At 43.2% G+C, this 22,849-nt stretch overlaps 1 protein-coding gene across 1 annotated transcript; it reads left to right on the top strand.

Annotated features, from left to right (window-relative positions):
- The first annotated feature begins 2,857 nt into the window (after positions 1 to 2,857).
- Positions 2,858 to 4,613, top strand: LOC125538003 (putative protein TPRXL). Its single transcript, XM_048701314.1, has one exon. The coding sequence runs from the start codon at positions 3,124 to 3,126 to the stop codon at positions 4,243 to 4,245; it is 1,122 nt and encodes a 373-aa protein (XP_048557271.1). The 5' UTR covers positions 2,858 to 3,123; the 3' UTR covers positions 4,246 to 4,613.
- Positions 4,614 to 22,849: the final 18,236 nt, after the last annotated feature.

The following is a 22,849-nucleotide window of genomic DNA, read 5'->3' as shown; positions in this document are numbered from 1 at the left end:
ATTTATAGCGGTGCTATGCATACTACTACCTCCCTTTCAGTTTACAAGTCCTACGCGTATATCTAGGTTACCAATTTTATCACCTTAATATAAACTATATAACACAAAAATTATACGGTTTGAAAATAGAACATCTGAAGTTTATATTGATATATTTTTTGTAATATATGACTTGTATTAGGTTGGTCAAATTGACGATCTAGGGGCACGCGCACGTCCTGTAAACTGAGAGAGAGGTAGTAGTAAATTGGAAGCAGATTTAATAATAATTTAAGTGTACATATCAAGTGGGAAACCTCACTTAGGGTGGAATTAATCATCGAAAAACCTTTCGGTTGACGTGTCAAATAACATTAAAAAAATCATCACAGCTGCAGATATACTTTCCAATTTAAGCTACCTACTTGTGCTGGCGTTTTAAATCCTATCAAATGTCCATAGTAAAATATAGCAACTTTTTCCTCAAAAAAATAACAACTTGAACAATGGTCCTGTTCGGGTTATGGCTCTCCATAGAATAAATATTTTACCTTCCTACCCAGCCGATACATGAGAGGATATGTGATGACTGGGCGTGTCCGCTCACTATGCTACATTTTTTAAATTCTTTTTTTCTTTCTCTCTCCATCTCATCGGTAAGATGCATATGACCAGATATACAGGGAGAAAAGTGGACGTATGGCTGCATGCATGAACAACACAGAGGCTTAAAAACAAACACACCCAAACACGGATTCGGATTCGCTGACTTAGCCACAGCAAGTCCCCGCTGACTTTGCCGTAGGATCAAGAATCGAAGGCTGAGATTAGCCAAATCACTGTTCTGATTACTGTTCACATAAACAACTGTTCACACAAATCACTGTTGGTCACACTAGCATCCGATCTGATCCGCCACTTTTCAATCCGACGAACGAGACCGGGCAAAGGTAGCGGTACAGTAGCTTCGCTACCTTTGCCACGGCGAGTCAGCGAATCTGAATCGCCCAAACACTAATAGGACGCGTCTGTGACATTTGAGGGGCCAAATTCATTGGCCGTGCTCAAACGAAAGCAGGCGGGTTATCAAGGTTATGATTGATGGTTATCCATATGTCAGAGCAGACCACTGGATTGAATTGAATTCAATTCAAATTGCCACCTGCCATCCTGCACTCCTGCTGCTTACTTTTACGCTGTTGTCACCCGGAGCGGAGCCATGCATGCACGATCCCTGGCAAGATCCACCAAAATGTTTGCAGGAGCTGACCGCACCGGCACCGGGAAGAGTGGACGCACGGCACCACCGCACGCGTGCAAGTGCAAGCCCAAGCCCAGCGGGCATGATGAGTGCCGGCACCACCGCACGCACGTACTAGTACGCCGGTGCGGTGCCGCCGCGGCAGCAGGTAGTGGAGGTGCCCCCCCGGCGGTAACGACAAGTCCATCAGACGGGTGCCTCCCCCGATGTGCATGGAGCCATGGGCCGCTTCAATCAGATCCGCGCGTAGCACCCTTCCTCATCCTCCTCATCCTCGGTATAAAAATAAAATGCAGGCGATGTGTGCAAGGTACAGGTGCATTTGATGCGAACGGGCGGAGCATGGATGGACGCCGTGCGGAGCCATGTGCGCGCGTCGTGCCCATGGCATGGATTTGCGGTTGCGGGAAGGCATGCCGACCGCAAATTACTCGCGGCCTCCAGCAGCACATCGTCGTCCATGCCCATCCACGCAAGGCTGAACGAACATGTTAACGAGCGCTCTAGTAGGCTAGTACCAAAATCATGGGATCGATCTGCCACCCTGGTGCTACCGAGAGATAAAGCCCTCCCCCGAGCTGGAGATTCTTCAGGCGCGTATGTTTGACCAAGGATAGTAGACTAGACGTTTCCATTCCAGATCATCTGCTTGATCAGAGGAAGCCGCCCCTCTGTCACAACGTATTGCCGTCTGTTACGGAGATCAAGTAGTATACTCTTGAGCTCGAGATTTCTAAATGAAGCCAGTGAAAGTGACCTCGGATGCTCATGCTGGCACATGGTTCATCGATCCACTCCTCACTCACAGCAGCAACATGGCCGGCTGTTGCGTGTTATATACCATCACCAGCTCCAGCTGTGATGTGGAGAGAGTTAAGAACAAAACTACTACAGTGTACAGGCCTCATGTCATGTGCCGTCCGTCGTGCTCTGATCACTGCTCGCAAACAGCAGGCATGGGACGCTGCTGAGTTTGTGCTGGATCTACCATGGTGATGGTGGAGTAGCTCTGTAGCTGGCTGTACATTCTCTTGGAACAGGGGAAACACGTCCGGCCCCGTCTGTCGCGCTAGAAAACGGAATCATGGAACGGACACACGTCGGACAAGAACCATGACCATCGTACGTGTAGCAATCACTGCCGGTTAAAACAGGCAAGGGCATCGGCCGACGACGACACCGATGAATGAACAATGTCAATGGAACAGAGGCGCGGCTCCTGATTCGGCATCGCGTGCCGTGTAATATGTTTTGGCGGGAAGCGTAACGTAAACCCTTTTCCCACTGCGCACCACGATTATCCAGTAGTAATTTTCATCAACCTATCGCAGGATAGATGTACTGCTACATCGCACGTGCAATCACGCATGGTCTCGTCTCGTCCCAGTGGCACGGCACCAGTAATTCCGAGTTGTTTTTACTTGACACTCTGCTTAAGACCCGTTGTTACCAGTGGAGAGAGGCAGAGCGCGCATCAAGTGGAGTGGAGCCACGCGCGCGGTCGCAGAGGGTTGCCCACCCCCACGTGCCCGCCCTGACCGAGCCCTTGTTTTTTTTCCTTCTTCTACGTGCGGTGCGATGACCGAGCCTTGTCACGGCTAGGGCCGCGCGAACCGGACAAAAAGACGCAGGCGGGAGTGGCGCTAAAATAAGGCGCACCCCCACGCCGCCCCCTGCCACTCCCATCCATGCTCTCCTCTGCCACCGCATCCGCATCCGCTTGCGCGCTCGTGCCCCTCTCCGTCCCCCAAGCTCCCCGCTCCCGTCCGCGCGCCTCCACCTTCGGCCCGGCCGCCGCGGCAGATCGGCATCAGGAGAGCAACTGAGACAAGATCCGGCACAGCATTACCAAGATCGTAGCACAGGAGGTGAGGAGGGCGGGCATGGAGGAGAAAGCGGCGGAGACGGTGGCGGCCCCGGCAGCGGCGGTTGCGGTGGATCAAGAAGTGGCCTACTGTAGCGAGCACCCCTACCCGCCCGGCGCCGCGGCGGCCGCGGGGGTGGCTGCCGGCAGTGGCATCTGCGCCTTCTGCCTGCAGGAGAAGCTTGGCATGCTGGTCTCCTCCTCCAAGTCCAGCCCCTTCCACCCGCCGCCTTCCTCCGTCACGCCGACCACCCCTCCGCCCAACAGGCTCGCCACCGAAAATCTTTATCCTTCCACCGCCTCTGCCATGGCGATCCCGCCGCACAAGGGCAAGACATCTTCCTCGGCGCCCGCCCCGGTGGCCAGCGGGCTCAGGAGGAGCAAGTCCGTGGCGCCGCGGCCGGAAGAGCCGCAGCTGTCGTCCGGGATCACCTCTGACAGCCCCCGCAAGAAGAGCTTCTGGTCTTTCCTCTACCCCTCCTCCTCCAGCGGCCACCGGAGCGGGTCGTCGTCTCTGGCCAGTGGGGAGGGCGCCGCGTCCACGAGGAGGAAGTCGGTGTCGGTGGCTTCGGCGACGTCGGCGTCGCTGGGGCGGAGGCTGGAGGCGATAGAGGAGCCTGAGAGCCCGGGCCGCCGCAGCGAGGGGTCGTCGTCCTCGTCGTTCGGGAGAAAGGTGGCGCGGTCGCGCTCCGTGGGCTGCGGCAGCCGCAGCTTCTCGGGGGACTTCTTGGAGCGCCTCTCCACCGGCTTCGGCGACTGCGCGCTCCGGCGCGTCGAGTCCCACCGCGAGCCCAAGCCCAAGGGAAGCGCGCTCGGCCACCTTGGCGGCGCCCGCGACGCCGGCGACGGCGACGAGGATTACGAGTACACGCAGCAGCACAGGATCAAGTGCGCCGGGTTCTTCGGCGGCATCGGCGCCGCGCCCCCGGCCTCATCCTCCTACTGGCTCTCCGCGCCCAGTGGCGGGAGCAGCGCCAGCGCCGGCGGCAACACGAGGGTTTCTGGCACACGGAGCCACCGGGGCTGGGCGTGGGCGCTGGCGAGCCCCATGAGGGCGCTGAGGCCGACGAGCTCCACGTCCAGCAAAACCATCATGTCGGCATCCGCGACGGCAGGTGGATCGGCGGTGGCGACGAGTTAGCCTCGTCTTTGGATTGTTGCAGCTGCGCACTCCGCGATCAATGGCCGGTTATCAAATCATCGCTCTTCTTCTCGAACTATACTACTACTGCTTCTACTAGTATGAAAATTACTGCTGTTGGTTCTGGTATATGTCCATTCGAGTCCTGAGAAACTGCTCCTAAGGTGAAGGATGGGATATGGGCCGCAGATTAAGCTCTAGCTCGCCTTTCATTTTGTAATTCTGTTCCAATTCGAGATTTTCTCCTGTGGTGTGGTGGAAATAGAGATGTTTTATGTTGAATTCATTCGTGTGCTGTGTTGGAGACGGGACATGGGCATTGAATTGAAAAGGAGAAATTTGGCAATTTGTTCATCAGTTATGTAGTACTCCTTGTTCTTTGTGTGCCTTGATTCAGTTTTCATGATCCTGCGACCACACTATACTACGGGTGACCTGTTAAAGCATCTACAACCGTACCCGTCAAAAGTGAGTCGCCCCTCAAATCTCATATGTCCAAGTCTACAACCGTCTTCCTCATAGCAAGCTCTGCTTGGATTGTCGGTTTGCTCCTAAATACCCCTGTAATCAAAATAGACCTCCAGCCGTCGTTTTCAATTTAGGAGGAAATAACACAGCAGCCGGTAAAATACACCTGTAGATTAAATCCAGGTGTATAAATTTACACCGTATCCAAGCGGGGCCTTAAATTCATACACTCTCATGGAATGTAAAACGAACACACGCAACGATATAAATAAACATGCAATGTAAAATAAACACACGCAGCGTAAAAATAAACACACGTAGTTCATTTAGATCACATATAGCGGAGGGGATTCATCTACATTCCATCAAACTATCAAGAATTGGCATGTTCTAAAGGTTTGAACTATCGAGCTCATTTAGAGCAACTCTAACCGATCCCTTATAAATAGAGGAGTAAAACGGTGGAGTAAATTTACTCCACTTAGTTTTGACCATTTCTAGCCGATCCCCTAAACTTAGTGGAATAAAATAAAATTCCCATTTGCGTCACATACTCAACCATCGAAACACATTTCATTCAACGACATTGGAGTAAATAATTCACCAATTCTTTGCCACTAGAGCAAGACCAATTTCACTCCCTTACGAAGGATAAGGAATCTGCTAGGTCCAGGTTTTACTCCTCTAACCGGTTATAAGGGATCGGTTAGAGTTGCCCTTAGATCACATATAGCATAGGGTCTCCTCATACATTCCATCGAACTAGCAAGAAATTTTAATTTTCTAAAAACTAGAGATATCGAGAAAGTTCACCTACGGTTGCCCTAGACATCGCCATCTTCGTCACGGAAGTAGCGGTCAAAGAAGCAATATGAATCGAGCCGGGTCTGCTCACTGCCAGAGCTGTCTGAACCGCCACCAGCCTCCTTCTCTTTGGGGATAATATGCAAGGGGCACATACCGCCCGGGTTTGCTCCTTTATGAGGGCACTGAAGGAAATATGCCCTAGAGGCAATAATAAAGTTGCTATTTTATATTTCCTTATATCATGATAAATGTTTATTATTCATGCTAGAATTGTATAAACCGGAAACTTGATAGATGTGTGGATACATAAACAAAACACCGTGTCCCTATTAAGCCTCTACTAGACTAGCTCGTTAATCAAAGATGGTTAAGTTCCCTAGCCATAGACATGTGTTGTCATTTGATGAACGGGATCACATCATTAGGAGAATGATGTGATGGACAAGACCCATCCGTTAGCTTAGCATGTTGATCGATCAGTTTTACTGCTATTGCTTTCTTCATGTCAAATACGTATTCCTACTACTATGAGATTATGCAACTCCCTGATACCGGAGGAATACCTTGTGTGCTATCAAATGTTACAACGTAACTGGGTGATTATAAAGATGCTCTACAGGTATCTCCGAAGGTGTTTGTTGGGTTGGCATAGATCGAGAGTAGGATTTGTCACTCCGAGTATCGGAGAGGTATCTCTAAGCCCTCTCGGTAATGCACATCATGATAAGCCTTGCAAGCAATGTGACTAATGAGTTAGTTGCGGGATGATGCATTACGGAACGAGTAAAGAGACTTGCCAGTAACGATATTGAACTGGGTATGAAGATACCGACGATCGAATCTCGGTCAAGTAACATACCGATGACAAAGGGAATAACGTATGTTGTCATTACGGTTTGACCGATAAAGATCTTCATAGAATATGTAGGAACCAATATGAGCATCCAGGTTCCGCTGTTGGTTATTGACCGGAGAGGTGTCTCGGCCATGTCTACATAGTTCTCGAACCCGTAGGGTCCGCACGCTTAACGTTCGATGACAATTTGTATTATATGAGTTATGTGATTTGGTGACCGAATGTTGTTCGGAGTCCCGGATGAGATCACAGACATGACGAGGAGTCTCAAAATGGTCGAGATATAAAGATTCATATATAGGACGATAGTATTTGGACACCGGAAGTGTTCCGGGGGTACTGGGTATGAATTGGGTCATCGGAAGGGGTTCCGGGCAACCCCCGGCCAACTATATGGGCTTAATGGGCCTAGGGAGGGACAGACCAACCCACAGGGGGCTGGTGCGCCCCTCCATCAGGTCGGCCAGCCCTAGGGAAGGCAAGGGAGGAGGGCTAGCCCCTCTTTCCTCCCCCTTCTCAAGGAAGAAAGGAAAGGAGGGTGCCACCTCCTCCTTCCTTCTCCTAGTGCCAAAACAATGAATGGGGGCGAATTGGGGTGGGAGCCCAAGTAGGACTCGGCCTACTTGGGCGCCCCCTGGCTGCCTCTTCCCCCCTCAACCCAATATATATATGTAGGGAGGGGGCGCCTAGAGGACACACAAACATCTGTGAGCCGTGTGCGGTGCCCCCATCCACAGTTTACTCCTCCAGTCATATTGTCGTAGTGCTTAGGCGAAGGCGAAGCCCTGCGTGGATCACTTCACCATCACCGTCACTGATACGTCTCCAACGTATCTATAATTTTTGATTGCTCCATGCTATATTATCTACTGTTTTGGACTATATTGGGCTTTATTTTTCACTTTTATATTATTTTTGGGACTAACCTATTAACCGGAGGCCTAGCCCAGAATTGCTGTTTTTTTGCCTATTTCAGTGTTTCGGAGAAACAGAATATCAAACGGAGTCCAAACGGAATAAAATCTTCGGGAACGTGACTTTCTCACCGAACGTGATCCAGGAGACTTGGACCCTACTCCAGGAAGTCAAAGAGGAGGTCACGAGGGTGGGGGCGCCCCCCCTAGGGCGCGCCCCCTGCCTTGTGGGCCCCTCGGTGCTCCACCGACGTATTCCTTCCTCCTATATATACCTACGTACCCCCAAACGATCAGAACAGGAGCCAAAAACCTAATTCCACCGCCGCAACTTTCTGTATCCACGAGATCCCATCTTGGGGCCTATTCCGGAGCTCCGCCGGAAGAGGGCCGTCATCACGGAGGGTTTCTACATCATCATAGCCTCTCCGATGAAGTGTGAGTAGTTTACCTCAGACCTTCGGGTCCATAGTTAGTAGCTAGATGGCTTCTTCTCTCTCTTTGAATCTCAATACAAAGTTCTCCCCCTCTCTTGTTGAGACCGATGAATTGTGGGTTTATGATCAAGTCTATCTATGAATAATATTTGAATCTTCTCTGAATTCTTTTATGTATGATTGGTTATCTTTGCAAGTCTCTTCGAATTATCCGTTTGGTTTGGCCAACTAGATTGGTAGTTCTTGCCATGGGAGAAGTGCTTAGCTTTGGGTTCGATCTTGCGGTGTCCTTACCCAGTGACAGAAGGGGCAGCAAGGCACGTATTGTATCGTTGCCATCGAGGATAACAAGATGGGGTTTATTTCATATTGCATGAATTTATCTCTCTACATCATGCCATCCTTCTTAAGGCGTTACTCTGTTTTTAACTTAATACTCTAGATGCATGCTGGATAGCGGTCGATGAGTGGAGTAATAGTAGTAGATGCAGAATCGTTTCGATCTACTTGTCACGGAGTGATGCCTATATACATGATCATGCCTAGATATTCTCATAACTATGCTCAATTCTGTCAATTGCTCAACAGTAATTTGTTCACCCATCGTAGAATACTTATGCTCTTGAGAGAAGCCACTAGTGAAACCTATGGCCCCCGGGTCTATTCTCATCATATCAATCTCCATTACTTTAATCTTGCTTTGCTTTTTTACTTTGCTTTTACTTTTTACTTTGCATCTTTATACCAAAAATATCAAAAATATTATATCTATCAGATCTCACTCTCGTAAGTGACCGTGAAGGGATTGACAACCCCTAATCGCGTTGGTTGCGAGTAGCTATCGCTTTGTGCAGGTACGAGGGACTTGAGCGTGGCCTCCTACTGGATTGATACCTTGGTTCTCAAAAACTGAGGGAAATACTTACGCTACTATGCTGCATCATTCCTTCCTCTTTAGGGAAAACCAACGCAAGCTCAAGACGTAGCAAGAAGGATTTTTGGCGCCGTTGCCGGGGAGTCTACGCAAAAAGTCAATATACCAAGTACCCATCACAATCCCTATCTCTCGCATTACATTATTTGCCATTTGCCTCTCGTTTTCCTCTCCCCCCAATTCACCCTTGCCGTTTTATTCGCCCTCTCTCTCTATCCTCTCTCTCTATTTGCCTCTTTTGCCCGTTTGCTCTTGTTTGCTTGTGTGCTAGTTTGTTTTCTTGTCGTCATGACTAGTCTCATATCTTCTCCGTTGTCTCCCGAGAGTGAAGTTCTAAATTTTAAACAAAGGGAGGGAGAAAATCTAAAAGATGCTTGGTATAGAATTTGCAATGCTCAAAATAGATCTACCAAGAAGCAATCTACCTTAGTTCTTCTCCGTAATTTTTATGTAGGTGTTAATCCTTGGTATAGATATATCCTCGATACCATTACCGGAGGGAACTTCTTGGGTAGCCATAATTTTGATTCTTATAATGCTATGCTAAATTTATTTGGCTCACTACCTCTTTTGGTTAATGGAACCATGTTAGCTTTGGAGCATGTTATGCAAAGACTTGAAATTATTGAAAATAAAGTTGCTACTATTGAATAAATTGAAAATCTAGATAAAAAGATCCACAATCAAATTACTCAATATGGATCTAAGGTAGGAATGACTTTGAAAAATATTAAGGAAAAGGAACCCATAGTTAATGAGAAGATGAACTTAGATTCTACTAGAATTGATAAACTTGAGGGTATCATTACAAACTTGGGAACCGCTTTTTCTTCCGTAAAGAATACTCCAAGTCCTCCTACTAAAATTGCCAAGCTTATGTATGTTCCTAAAAATAAGGGTGAACCATCTAAGGAAACTGCGGATCTTAAATCTATAAGTATTCATCCCAATCTTTTTGATATCATTAAGGAACCAATTGCTACAAATGAATTTTTCGATCTTGTGCCTAAAAGTTTAATAATCACTAGAAATAAAGAAATTCCTAAGGGAAATAGATGCATCATCGAAGAATTGCCTACCAAAGATGGCAATACCTAGATCTATCCTCGCTTTTATGCCTAGCTAGGGGCGTTAAACGGTAGCGCTTGTTGGGAGGCAACCCAATTTTATTTTTATTCCTTGCTTTTTTCTCCTGTTTAGTAATAAATAAATTATTTAGACACTGTTTTGGTTGTGTTTTTTGTGTTTAATTAGTGTTTGTGCCAAGTAGAACCGTTGGGAGGACTTGGGGAAAGTCTTGTTGAACTTGCTGTAAAAAACAGAAACTTTAGCGCTCACGAGAACTGCTGTCATTTTTCCTTGAAGAGGGCTATTTAGTTAATTATTTTTGAATATGATTAATAGATAAATTACTCACGTCCAGCAATTTATTTTAGAATTTTTGGGGTTCCAGATCTTGCGCTAGCTACAGATTACTACAGACTGTTCTGTTTTTGACAGATTCTGTTTTTCGTGTGTTGTTTGCTTATTTTGATGAATCTATGGCTAGTAAAATAGTTTATAATCCATATAGAAGTTGGAATACAGTAGGTTTAACACCAATATAAATTAAGAATGAGTTCATTACAGTAACTTGAAGTGGTCTTTTGTTTTCTTTCGCTAACGGAGCTCACGAGTTTTCTATTTTGAGTTTTGTGTTGTGAAGTTTTCAAGTTTTGGGTGAATTCTTTTGATGGATCATGGAACAAGGAATGGCAAGAACCTAAGCTTGGGTATGCCCATGGCACCCCTAATATAATACAAGGACACCAAAAAGTCAAAGCTTGGGGATGCCCCGGAAGGCATCCCCTCTTTCGTCCACTTCCATCGGTAATTTACTTGGAGCTATATTTTTATTCACCAACATGATATGTGTTTTGCTTGGAGCGTCTTGTATTATTTGTGTCTTTGTGTCTTAGTATTCCACAATCATCCTTGCTGTACACACCTTTTGAGAGAGCCATACATGAATTAAAATTTGATAGAATACTCTATGTGCTTCACTTATATCTTTTGAGTTATGTAGTTTTGCTCTATGTGCTTCACTTATATCTTTTTGAGCTATGTAGTTTTGATCTATGTGCTTCACTTATATCTTTTGAGCTATGTAGTTTTGCTCTATGTGCTTCACTTATATCTTTTGAGCTAAGTAGTTTTGCTCTAGGTGTTTCACTTATATCTTTTGAGTGTTATAATTTTGCTCTATGTGCTTCACTTAGATATTTTAGAGCATGGTGGTGGATTTGTTTTAAAGAAAACTATTGATCTCTCATGCTTCACTTAAATTATTTTGAGAGCCTCTTAATAGCATGGTAATTTGCTTAATAATAATATGCTTGGTATTCAAGATTTGTGAAACTTTCTTTTGAGTGTGTTGAATACTAAGAAAAGATTGAAGCATGATAATTGTTTTGAGATATGGAGGTGATAATATTAAAGTCATGCTAGTTGAGTAGTTGTGAATTTAAAGAATACTTGTGTTAAAGTTTGTGATTCCCGTAGCATGCACGTATGGTGAACCGTTATGTGACGAAGTCGGAGCATGATTTATTTATTGATTGTCTTCCTTATGAGTGGCGGTCGGGGACGAGCGATGTTCTTTTCCTACCAATCTATCCCCCTAGGAGCATGCGCGTAATACTTTGCTTTGATAACTTCTAGATTTTTGCAATAAGTATATGAGTTCTTTATGACTAATGTTGAGTCCATGGATTACACACACTCTCACCCTTCCACCTTTGCTAGCCTCTCTAATACCGTGCACCTTTCGCCGGTATCATACACCTACCACATACCTTCCTCAAAACAGCCACCATACCTACCTATTATGGCATTTCCATAGCCATTCCGAGATATATTGCCATGAAACTTTCCACCATCTAGTTCATCATGACACATTCATCATTGTCATATTGCTTAGCATGATCATGTAGTTGACATAGTATTTGTGGCAAAGCCACCGTTCATAATTTCTTCATACTTGTCACTCTTGATTCATTGCATATCCCGGTACACCGCCGAAGGCATCCATATAGAGTCATACTTTGTTTTAGAATTGAGTTGTAATCATTGAGTTGTAAATAAATAAAAGTGTGATGATCATCATTCAATAGAGCATTGACCCAAATAAAAAAAAGATAAAGGCCAAAGAGAAAAAAAGAAGGCCAAAAAAAGAAAATAAATAAAAAGGGGCAATGCTACTATCCTTTTTTCCACACTTGTGCTTCAAAGTAGCACCATGATATAGCGAGTCTCATATATTGTGCTTCAAAGTAGCACCATGTCCTTCATATAGCGAGTCTCATATGTTGTCACTTTTATATACTAGTGGGAATTTTTCATTATAGAACTTGGCTTGTATATTCCAATGATGGGCTTCCTCAAAATTGCCCTAGGTCTTCGTGAGCAAGCAAGTTGGATGCACACCCACTTAGTTTCTTTTGTTGAGCTTTCATACATTTATAGCTATAGTGCATCCGTTGCATGGCAATCCCTACTCACTCACATTGATATCTATTGATGGGCATCTCCATAGCCCGTTGATACGCCTAGTTGATGTGAGACTATCTTCCCCTTCTTTTTGTCTTCTCCACAACCACCCTTCTATTCCACCTATAGTGCTATATCCATGGCTCACGCTCATGTATTGCGTGAAGATTGAAAAAGTTTTGAAAAAGTTAGAGTATGCAACAATTGCTTGGCTTGTCAGCGGGGTTGTGGATGATTTAAATACTTTATGTGGTGAAGATGGAGCATAGCCAGACTATATGATTTTGTAGGGATAACTTTCTTTGGCCATGTTATTTTGAGAAGACATGATTGCTTTGTTAGTATGCTTGAAGTATTATTATTTTTATGTCAATATAAACTTTTGTCTTGAATCTTTCTAATCTGAATATTCATACCACAATTAAGAAGATTTGCATTGAAATTATGCCAAGTAGCACTCCGCATCAAAAATTCTCTTTTTATCATTTACCTACTCGAGGACGAGCAGGAATTAAGCTTGGGGATGCCTGATACGTCTCCAATGTATCTATAATTTTTTATTACTCCATGCTATATTATCTACTGTTTTGGACTACATTGGGCTTTATTTTCCAATTTTATATTATTTTTGGGACTAACCTATGAACCGGAGGCCCAGCCCAGAATTGCTGTTTTTTTCCTATTTCAATGTTTCAGAGAAACAGAATATCAAACGGATTCCAAACGGAATAAAATCTTCGGGAACGTGATTTTCTCACCGAACGTGATCCAGGAAACTTGGACCCTACTCCAGGGAGTCAAAGAGGAGGTCACGAGGGTGGGGGCGCGCCCCCCCTAGGGCGCGCCCCCTGCCTCGTGGGCCCCTCGGTGCTCCACCGACGTACTCCTTCCTCCTATATATACCTACGTACCCCCAAACGATCAGAACAGGAGCCAAAAACCTAATTCCACCGCCGCAACTTTCTGTATCCACGAGATCCCATCTTGGGGCCTATTCCGGAGCTCCGCCGGAAGAGGGCCGTCATCACGGAGGGTTTCTACATCATCATAGCCTCTCCGATGAAGTGTGAGTAGTTTACCTCAGACCTTCGGGTCCATAGTTAGTAGCTAGATGGCTTCTTCTCTCTCTTTGAATCTCAATACAAAGTTCTCCCCCTCTCTTGTGGAGATCTATTCGATGTAATCTTCTTTTTGCGGTGTGTTTGTTGAGACCGATGAATTGTGGGTTTATGATCAAGTCTATCTATGAATAATATTTGAATCTTCTCTGAATTCTTTTATGTATGATTGGTTATCTTTGCAAGTCTCTTCGAATTATCCATTTGGTTTGGCCAACTAGATTGGTAGTTCTTGCCATGGGAGAAGTGCTTAGCTTTGGGTTCGATCTTGCGGTGTCCTTACCCAGTGACAGAAGGGGCAGCAAGGCATGTATTGTATCGTTGCCATCGAGGATAACAAGATGGGGTTTATTTCATATTGCATGAATTTATCTCTCTACATCATGTCATCTTGCTTAAGGCATTACTCTGTTTTTAACTTAATACTCTAGATGCATGCTGGATAGCGGTCGATGAGTGGAGTAATAGTAGTAGATGCAGAATCGTTTCGATCTACTTGTCACGGACGTGATGCCTATATACATGATCATGCCTAGATATTCTCATAACTATGCTCAATTCTGTCAATTGCTCAACAGTAATTTGTTCACCCACCGTAGAATACTTATGCTCTTGAGAGAAGCCACTAGTGAAACCTATGGCCCCCGGGTCTATTCTCATCATATCAATCTCCATTACTTTAATATTGCTTTGCTTTTTTACTTTGCTTTTACTTTTTTACTTTTCATCTTTATACCAAAAATACCAAAAATATTATATCTATTAGATCTCACTCTCGTAAGTGACCGTGAAGGGATTGACAACCCCTAATCGCGTTGGTTGCGAGTTGCTATCGCTTTGTGTAGGTACGAGGGACTTGAGCGTGGCCTCCTACTGGATTGATACCTTGGTTCTCAAAAACTGAGAGAAATACTTACGCCACTCTGCTGCATCATCCCTTCCTCTTCAGGGAAAACCAACACAAGCTGAAGACGTAGCAGTCACCACGCCGTCGTGCTGACGAAACTCTCCCTCGACAGTTTGCTGAATCAAGAGTTCAAGGGACGTCATCGAGCTGAACGTGTGCAGAACTCGGAGGTGTCGTACGTTCGGTGCTTGATCGGTCGGAACGAGAAGAAGTTCGACTACATCAACCGCGTTGTCAAACGCTTCTGCTTTCGGTCTACGAGGGTACTGGACACACTTCCCCCTTCTCGTTGCTATGCATCTCCTAGATAGATCTTGCATGAGCATAGGATTTTTTTTGAAATTGCATGCTATGTTCCCCTAAAGTGGCACCCGAGCCAGGTCTATGCGTAGATGATATGCACGAGTAGAACACAAAGAGTTGTAAGCGGTGATCATCATACTGCTTACCACCAATGTCTTATTTTGATTCGACGGTATTGTTGGATGAAGCAGCCCGGACCAACCTTACATGACCACGTTCATGAGATCGGTTCCACCGACAGACATGCAACTAGTTTTACATAAAGGTGGCTGGCGGGTGTCTGTTTCTCCAACTTTAATTGAATCAAATTTGACTGCGGCCGGTCCTTGTTGAAGGTTAAAACAACAAACTTGATAAATCATCATTGTGGTTTTGATGCGTAGGTAAGAACGGTTCTTACTAGAAGCCCGTAGCAGCCACGTAAAACTTACAACAACAAAGTAGAGGACGTTGATACATCTCCAACGTATCTATAATTTTTGATTGTTCCATGCTATTATATTATCTGTTTTGGATGTTTATGGGCTTTATTATACACTTTTATATTATTTTTGGGACTGGCCTATTAACCGGAGGCCCAGCCCAAATTGTTGTTTTCTTGCCTATTTCAGTGCTTTGAAGAAAAGGAATATCAAACGGAGTCCAAACGGAATGAAACTTCGGGAGAGTTATTTTTGGAACGGAAGCAATCCAGGAGATTTGGAGTAGAAGTCAGGGAAGCTTCGAGGTGGCCACGAGGCAGGGAGGCGCGCCTGCCCCCAAGGCGTGCCCCCACCCTCGTGGGCCCCTCGTGGCTCCCGCGACCGACTTCTTTCGCCTATATATATATATATCGATATACCCTAGAAACATCAGAAAACAGAATAGATTGGTAGTTCCGCCGCCAGAAGCCTTCGTAGCCACCGAAAACCAATCTAGACCCGTTCCGGCACCCTGCCGGAGGGGGGAATCCCTCTCCGGTGGCCATCTTCATCATCCCTGCGCTCTCCATGTCGAGGAGGGAGTAGTTCACCCTCGGGGCTGAGGGTATGTACCAGTAGCTATGTGATTGATCTCTCTCTCTCTCTCTCTCGTGTTCTTGAGTCGGCACGATCTTGATGTATCGTGAGCTTTGCTATTATAGTTGGATCTTATGATGTTTCTCCCCCTCTACTCTCTTGTAATGAATTGAGTTTTCCCTTTGAAGTTATCTTATCAGATTGAGTCTTTAAGGATTTGAGAACACTTGATGCATGTCTTGCATGTGCTTATCTGTGGTGACAATGGGATATCACGTGATCCACTTGATGTATGTTTTTGTGATCAACTTGCGAGTTCCGTGACCTCGTGTACTTATGCATAGGGGTTGGCACACGTTTTCGTCTTGACTCTCCGATAGAAACTTTGGGGCAATCTTTGAAGTTCTTTGTGTTGGTTGAATAGATGAATCTGAGATTGTGTGATGCATATCGTATAATCATACCCACGGATACTTGAGGTGACATTGGAGTATCTAGGTGACACTAGGGTTTTGGTTGATTTGTGTCTTAAGGTGTTATTCTAGTACGAACTCTATGATAGATTGAATGGAAAGAATAGCTTCATGTTATTTTACTACGGACTCTGAATAGATCAATCAGAAAGGATAACTTTGAGGTGGTTTCATATCTTTCCATAATCTCTTCGTTTGTTCTCCGCTATTAGTGACTTTGGAGTGACTCTTTGTTGCATGTTGAGGGATAGTTATATGATCCAATTATGTTATTATTGTTGAGAGAATTTGCACTAGTGAAAGTATGAACCCTAGGCCTTGTTTCCTAGCATTGCAATACCGTTTACACTCACTTTTATCATTAGTTACCTTGCTTTTTTATATTTTCAGATTACAAAAACCTTTATCTACCATCCATATTGCACTTGTATCACCATCTCTTCGCCGAACTAGTGCACCTATACAATTTACCATTGTATTGGTGTGTTGGGGACACAAGATACTCTTTGTTATTTGGTTGCAGGGTTGTTTGAGAGAGACCATCTTCATCCTACGCCTCCCACGGATTGATAAACCTTAGGTCATCCACTTGAGGGAAATTTGCTACTATCCTACAAACCTCCGCACTTGGAGGCCCAACAACGTCTACAAGAAGAAGGTTGTGTAGTAGACATCAAGCTCTTTTCTGGCGCCGTTGCCGTGGAGGTTAGCGCTTGAAGGTATATCTTTAGATCTTGCAATCGAATCTTTTTGTTTCTTGTTTTATCACTAGTTTAGTCTATAAAAGAAAATGACAAAAAAATGGAATTGAGGGTACCTCATATGCTTCATCTTTTTAATATATTTCATGAAAATAAGGATTCCGATAATTGTGCCAAAGTGTTAGAAGAAGAATGCATTAGAATGTTTGGCAATAAATCTTTGTATGATGAGCATGATTGCAATGTTGTTAGTATGAATTCCTTGAATATCCATGATGCTAATGATATGCAAAGCCACAAGCTTGGGGAAGCTATGTTTGATGAAGATGATATTTTTTGTTCCCCAAGTTTTGATGAGCAAATTTATTATGATGAAAGCATGCCTCCTATTTATGATGATTATATTGATCAAAGTAGATTTGGAGAGGTCATGACTTTATTTAGTGATGAATCCACTATTTCGGAAGAGGTTCCAATTGATTATGAGAACAAAGTTACTATCTATGATGATTATTGTGATGACATGTATGCTATAAAGAATAATGATAACCATGAAACTTGTCATCATGATTTTAGTTTTCAATTGGATTATGCCTCACATGATAGTTATTTTGTTGAGTTTGCTCCCTCTACTATTCATGAGAAGAAATTTGCTTATCTGGAGAGTAATAAAAATTATATGCTTGTGCATCATGAAAATAGTGCTTTATGTGATAGTTATATTGTTGAATTCATTCATGAGGGAGGAGTATATGCTTGTAGGAATTGCAATAATATCAAGTTTCCTCTCTATGTGCTTAAAATCTTGAAGTTATGCTTGTTTTGCCTTCCTAAGCTAGTTGATTATTGTTCCCATAAGTTGTTTGCTCACAAAATCCCTATGCATAGGAAGTGGTTTAGACTAAAATGTGTTAGTAATATGCTTCATTATGCTCTCTCTATGTTTCAATTCTTATCTTTTATGTGAGCATCATTGAAATCATCATGCCTAGTTAGGGGCGTTAAACGATAGCGCTTGTTGGGAGGCAACCCAACTTTATTTTTGTTCCTTGCTTTTTTCTCCTGTTTAGTAATAAATAATTCATCTACCCTCTGTTATGATTGAGTTTTTATGTTTTAATTAGTGTTTTTGCCAAGTAGAACCTTTGGGAAGACTTGGGGAAAGTCTTTGCGATCTTGCTGTAAAAAATAGAAACTTTAGCGCTCACGAGATTTGCTGCCATTTTTTTAATGGAGAGCGCTATTTAGTTAATTCTTTTTGCATATGATTAATATACAAAATTCCTCAGGTCCACCAATTTAGTTGAGAATTTTATGAGTTCCAGAAGTATACATTTGATACAGATTACTACAGACTGTTCTGTTTTTGACATATTCTGTTTTCTATGTGTTGTTTGCTTATTTTGATGAATCTATGAGTAGTATCGGAGGGTATGAACCATAGATGAGTTGGAATGCAGTAGATATTACACCAATATGAATTTATAATGAGTTCACAACAGTACCTAAGTGGTGATTTATTTTCTTATACTAACGGAGCTTACGAGTTTTCTGTTAAGTTTTGTGTCGTGAAGTTTTCAAGTTTTGGGTAAAGATTCGATGGACTATGGAATAAGGAGTGGCAAGAGCCTAAGATTGGGGATGCCCAAGGCACCCCAAGGTAATATTCAAGGACAACCAAGAGCGTAAGCTTGGGGATGCCCCGGATGGCATCCCCTGTTCCGTCTTCGTTCATCGGTAACTTTACTTGGAGCTATATTTTTATTCACCACATGATATGTGTTTCGCTTGGAGCGTCATTTTATTTTCTTTTGTTTTGCTTTCTGTTTGAATAAAATACCAAGATCTGAAATTATTAAATGTTAGAGAGTCTTCACATATTTGCATAATTATTCGACTACTCATTGATCTTCACTTATATCTTTCGGAGTAGTTTGTCATTTGCTCTAGTGCTTCACTTATATCCTTTTAGAGCACGCCGGTGGTTTTATTTTGAAGAAATAGTTGAACTCTCATGATTCACGTATATAATTTTGGGAGTCTTTAGAACATCATGGTAATTTTGCTTTGTTCATGAAATTAGTCCTAATATGATGGGCATCCAAGAGGGATATAATAAAAACTTTCATACAAAGTGCATTGAATACTATGAGAAGTTTGATACTTGATGATTGTTTTGAGATATGAAGATGGTGATATTAAAGTCATGCTAGTTGAGTAGTTGTGAATTTGAGAGATACTTGTGTTAAAGTTTGTGATTCCCGTAGCATGCACGTATGGTGAACCGTTATGTGATGAAGTCGGAGCATGGTTTATTTTTTGATTGTCTTCCTTATGAGTGGCGGTCGGGGATGAGCGATGGTATTTTCCTACCAATCTATCCCCCTAGGAGCATGCGCATAGTACTTTGTTTCGATGAATAATAGATTTTTGCAATAAGTATGTGACTTCTTTATGATTAATGTTGAGTCCATGGATTATACGCACTCTCACCCTTCCACCATTGCTAGCCTCTCTAGTACCGCGCAACTTTCGCCAGTACCATAAACCCACCATTTACCTTCCTCAAAACAGCCACCATACCTACCTATTATGACATTTCCATAGCCATTCCGAGATATATTGCCATGCAACTTTCCACCATTCCGTTTATTATGACACGCTCCATCATTGTCATATTGCTTTGCATGATCATGTAGTTGACATTGAATTTGTGGCAAAGCCACCATTCGTAATTCTTTCATACATGTCACTCATGAGTCATTGCACATCCCGGTAGACCGCCGGAGGCATTCATATAGAGTCATATCCTGTTCTAAGTATCAAGTTGTAATTTTTTTTGAGTTGTAAGTAAATAAAAGTGTGATGATCATCATTATTAGAGCATTGTCCCAGTGAGGAAAGGATGATGGAGACTATGATTCCCCCACAAGTCGGGATGAGACTCCGGACGAAAACTAAAAAAAGAGAAAAAACAGGCCATAAAAAAGGAGAAGGCCCAAAAAAACAAAAAACAAAAAAAACAAAAAAATGAGAGAAAAAGAGAGAAGGGGCAATGCTACTATCCTTTTACCACACTTGTGCTTCAAAGTAGCACCATGATCTTCATGATAGAGAGTCTCCTATGTTGTCACTTTCATAAACTAGTGAGAATTTTTCATTATAGAACTTGCCTTGTATATACAATGATGGGCTTCCTCAAAATGCCCTAGGTCTTCGTGAGCAAGCAAGTTGGATGCACACCACTTAGTTTCTTTTGTTGAGCTTTCATACACTTATAGCTCTAGTGCATCCGTTGCATGGCAATCCCTACTCACTCACATTGATATCTATTGATGCGCATCTCCATAGCCCGTTGATACGCCTAGTTGATGTGAGACTATCTTCTCCTTTTTGTCTTCTCCACAACCACCATTCTATTCCACCCATAGTGCTATGTCCATGGCTCACGCTCATGTATTGCGTGAAGATTAAAAAAGTTTGAGAACATCAAAAGTATGAAACAATTGCTTGGCTTGTCATCGAGGTTGTGCATGATTTAAATATTTTGTGTGATGAAGATAGAGCATAGCCAGACTATATGATTTTGTAGGGATAGCTTTCTTTGGCCATGTTATTTTGAGAAGACATGATTACTTTGTTAGTATGCTTGAAGTATTATTATTTTTAGGTCAATATTAAACTTATGTCTTGAATCTTATGGATCTTAATATTCTTGCCACAATAAAGAGAATTACATGGATAAATATGTTGGGTAGCATTCCACATCAAAAATTCTGTTTTTATCATTTACCTACTCGAGGACGAGCAGGAATTAAGCTTGGGGATGCTGATACGTCTCTAATGTATCTATAATATTTGATTGTTCCATGCTATTATATTATCTGTTTTGGATGTTTATGGGCTTTATTATATACTTTTATATTATTTTTGGGACTAACGTATTAGCCGGAGGCCCAGCCTAAATTGTTGTTTTCTTTCCTATTTCAGTGTTTTGAAGAAAAGGAATATCAAACGGAGTCCAAACAGAATGAAACCTTCGGGAGAGTTATTTTTGGAACGGAAGCAATCCAGGAGACTTGGAGTAGACGTCAGGGAAGCTTCGAGGTGGCCACGAGGCACGGAGGCGCGCCTGCCCCCTGGGCGCGCCCCAACACTCGTGGGCCCCTCGTGGCTCCCCTGACCGACTTCTTTCGCCTATATATATCAATATACCCTAAAAACATCAGAAAATATAATAGATCGGGAGTTCTGCCGCCAGAAGCCTCCGTAGCCACCGAAAACCAATCTAGACTCCTTCCGGCACCCTGCCGGAGGGGGGAATCCCTCTCCGGTGGCCATCTTTATCATCCCGGCGCTCTCCATGTCGGGGAGGGAGTAGTTCACCCTCGGAGCTGAGGGTATGTACTAGTAGCTATGTGTTTGATCTCTCTCTCTCTCTCTCTCGTGTTCTTGAGTCGGCACGATCTTGATGTATCGCGAGCTTTGCTATTATAGTTGGATCTTATGATGTTTCTCCCCCTCTACTCTCTTGTAATGAATTGAGTTTTCCCTTTGAAGTTATCTTATCGGATTGAGTCTTTAAGGATTTGAGAACACTTGATGTATGTCTTGCATGTGCTTATCTGTGGTGACTATGGGATATCACGTGATCCACTTGATGTATGTTTTGGTGATCAATTTGCGAGTTCCGTGACCTCGTGAACTTATGCATAGGGGTTGGCACACGTTTTTGTCTTGACTCTCCGGTAGAAACTTTGGGGCACTCTTTGAAGTTCTTTGTGTTGGTTGAATAGATGAATCTGAGATTGTGTGATGCATATCGTATAATCATACGCACGGATACTTGAGGTAACATTGGAGCATCTATATGACATTAGGGTTTTGGTTGATTTGTGTCTTAAGGTGTTATTCTAGTACGAACTCTCGAATAGATCGATCCGAAAGAATAACTTTGAGGTGGTTTCGTACCCTACAATAATCTCTTTGTTTGTTCTCCGCTATTAGTGACTTTGTAGTGACTCTTTGTTGCATATTGAGGGATAGTTATATGATCCAATTATGTTATTATTGTTGAGAGAACTTGCACTAGTGAAAGTATGAACCCTAGGCCTTGTTTCCTAGCATTGCAATACCGTTTACGCTCACTTTTATCGCTTGCTACCTTGCTGTTTTTATATTTTTAGATTACAAAAACCTTTATCTACCATCCATATTGCACTTGTATCACCATCTCTTCGCCGAACTAGTGCACCTATACAATTTACCTTTGTATTCGGTGTGTTGGGGACACAAGAGACTCTTTGTTATTTGGTTGCAGGGTTGTTTGAGAGATACCATCTTCATCCTACGCCTCCCACAGATTGATAAACCTTAGGTCATCCACTTGAGGGAAATTTGCTACTGTCCTACAAACCTTTGCACTTGGAGGCCCAACAACGTCTACAAGAAGTAGGTTGTGTAGTAGACATTAAGCTCTTTTCTGGCGCCGTTGTCGGGAGGTTAGCGCTTGAAGGTATATCTTTAGATCTTGCAATCAAATCTTTTTGTTTCTTGTTTTATCACAAGTTTAGTTTATAAAAGAAAACTACAAAAAATGGAATTGATGGTACCTCATATGCTTCATCTTTTTAATATCTTTCATGAAAGTAAGGATTCCGATAATTGTGCCAAAGTGTTAGAAGAAGAATGCATTAGAATGTTTGGCACTAAACATGTGTATGATGAGCATGATTGCAATGTTGTTAGTACGAATTCCTTGAATATTTATGATGTTAATGATATGCAAAGCCACAAGCTTGGGGATGCTATGTTTGACGAATATGATAGTTTTAGTCCCCCAAGTTTTGATGTGCAAATTTATTATGATGATAGCATGCCTCCTCTTTATGATGATTATGTTGATGAAAGTGGTTTCGGAGAGGTCATGACTTTATTTAGTGACGAATCCACTATTTCGGAAGAGGTTCCAATTGATTTTGAGAACAAAGTTTCTATCTATGATGATTATTGTGATGACATGTATGCTATAAAGAACAATGATAACCATGAAACTTGTGATCTTGATTTTAATTTTCAATTGGATTATGCCTCACATGATAATTATTTTGTTGATTTTGCTCCCACTATTATCCATGATAAGAAATTCGCTTATGTGGAG

Source organism: Triticum urartu, chromosome 2 (assembly GCF_003073215.2).
Source record: "Triticum urartu cultivar G1812 chromosome 2, Tu2.1, whole genome shotgun sequence".
Taxonomy (NCBI): domain Eukaryota; kingdom Viridiplantae; phylum Streptophyta; class Magnoliopsida; order Poales; family Poaceae; genus Triticum; species Triticum urartu.
This window is presented reverse-complemented; position numbering and strand designations above follow the sequence as displayed.

Coding starts and splice junctions, on each gene's coding strand:
- LOC125538003 (XM_048701314.1), top strand. CDS start 3,124: ATGGAGGAGAAAGCGGCGGAGACGGTGGCGGCCCCGGCAGCGGCGGTT.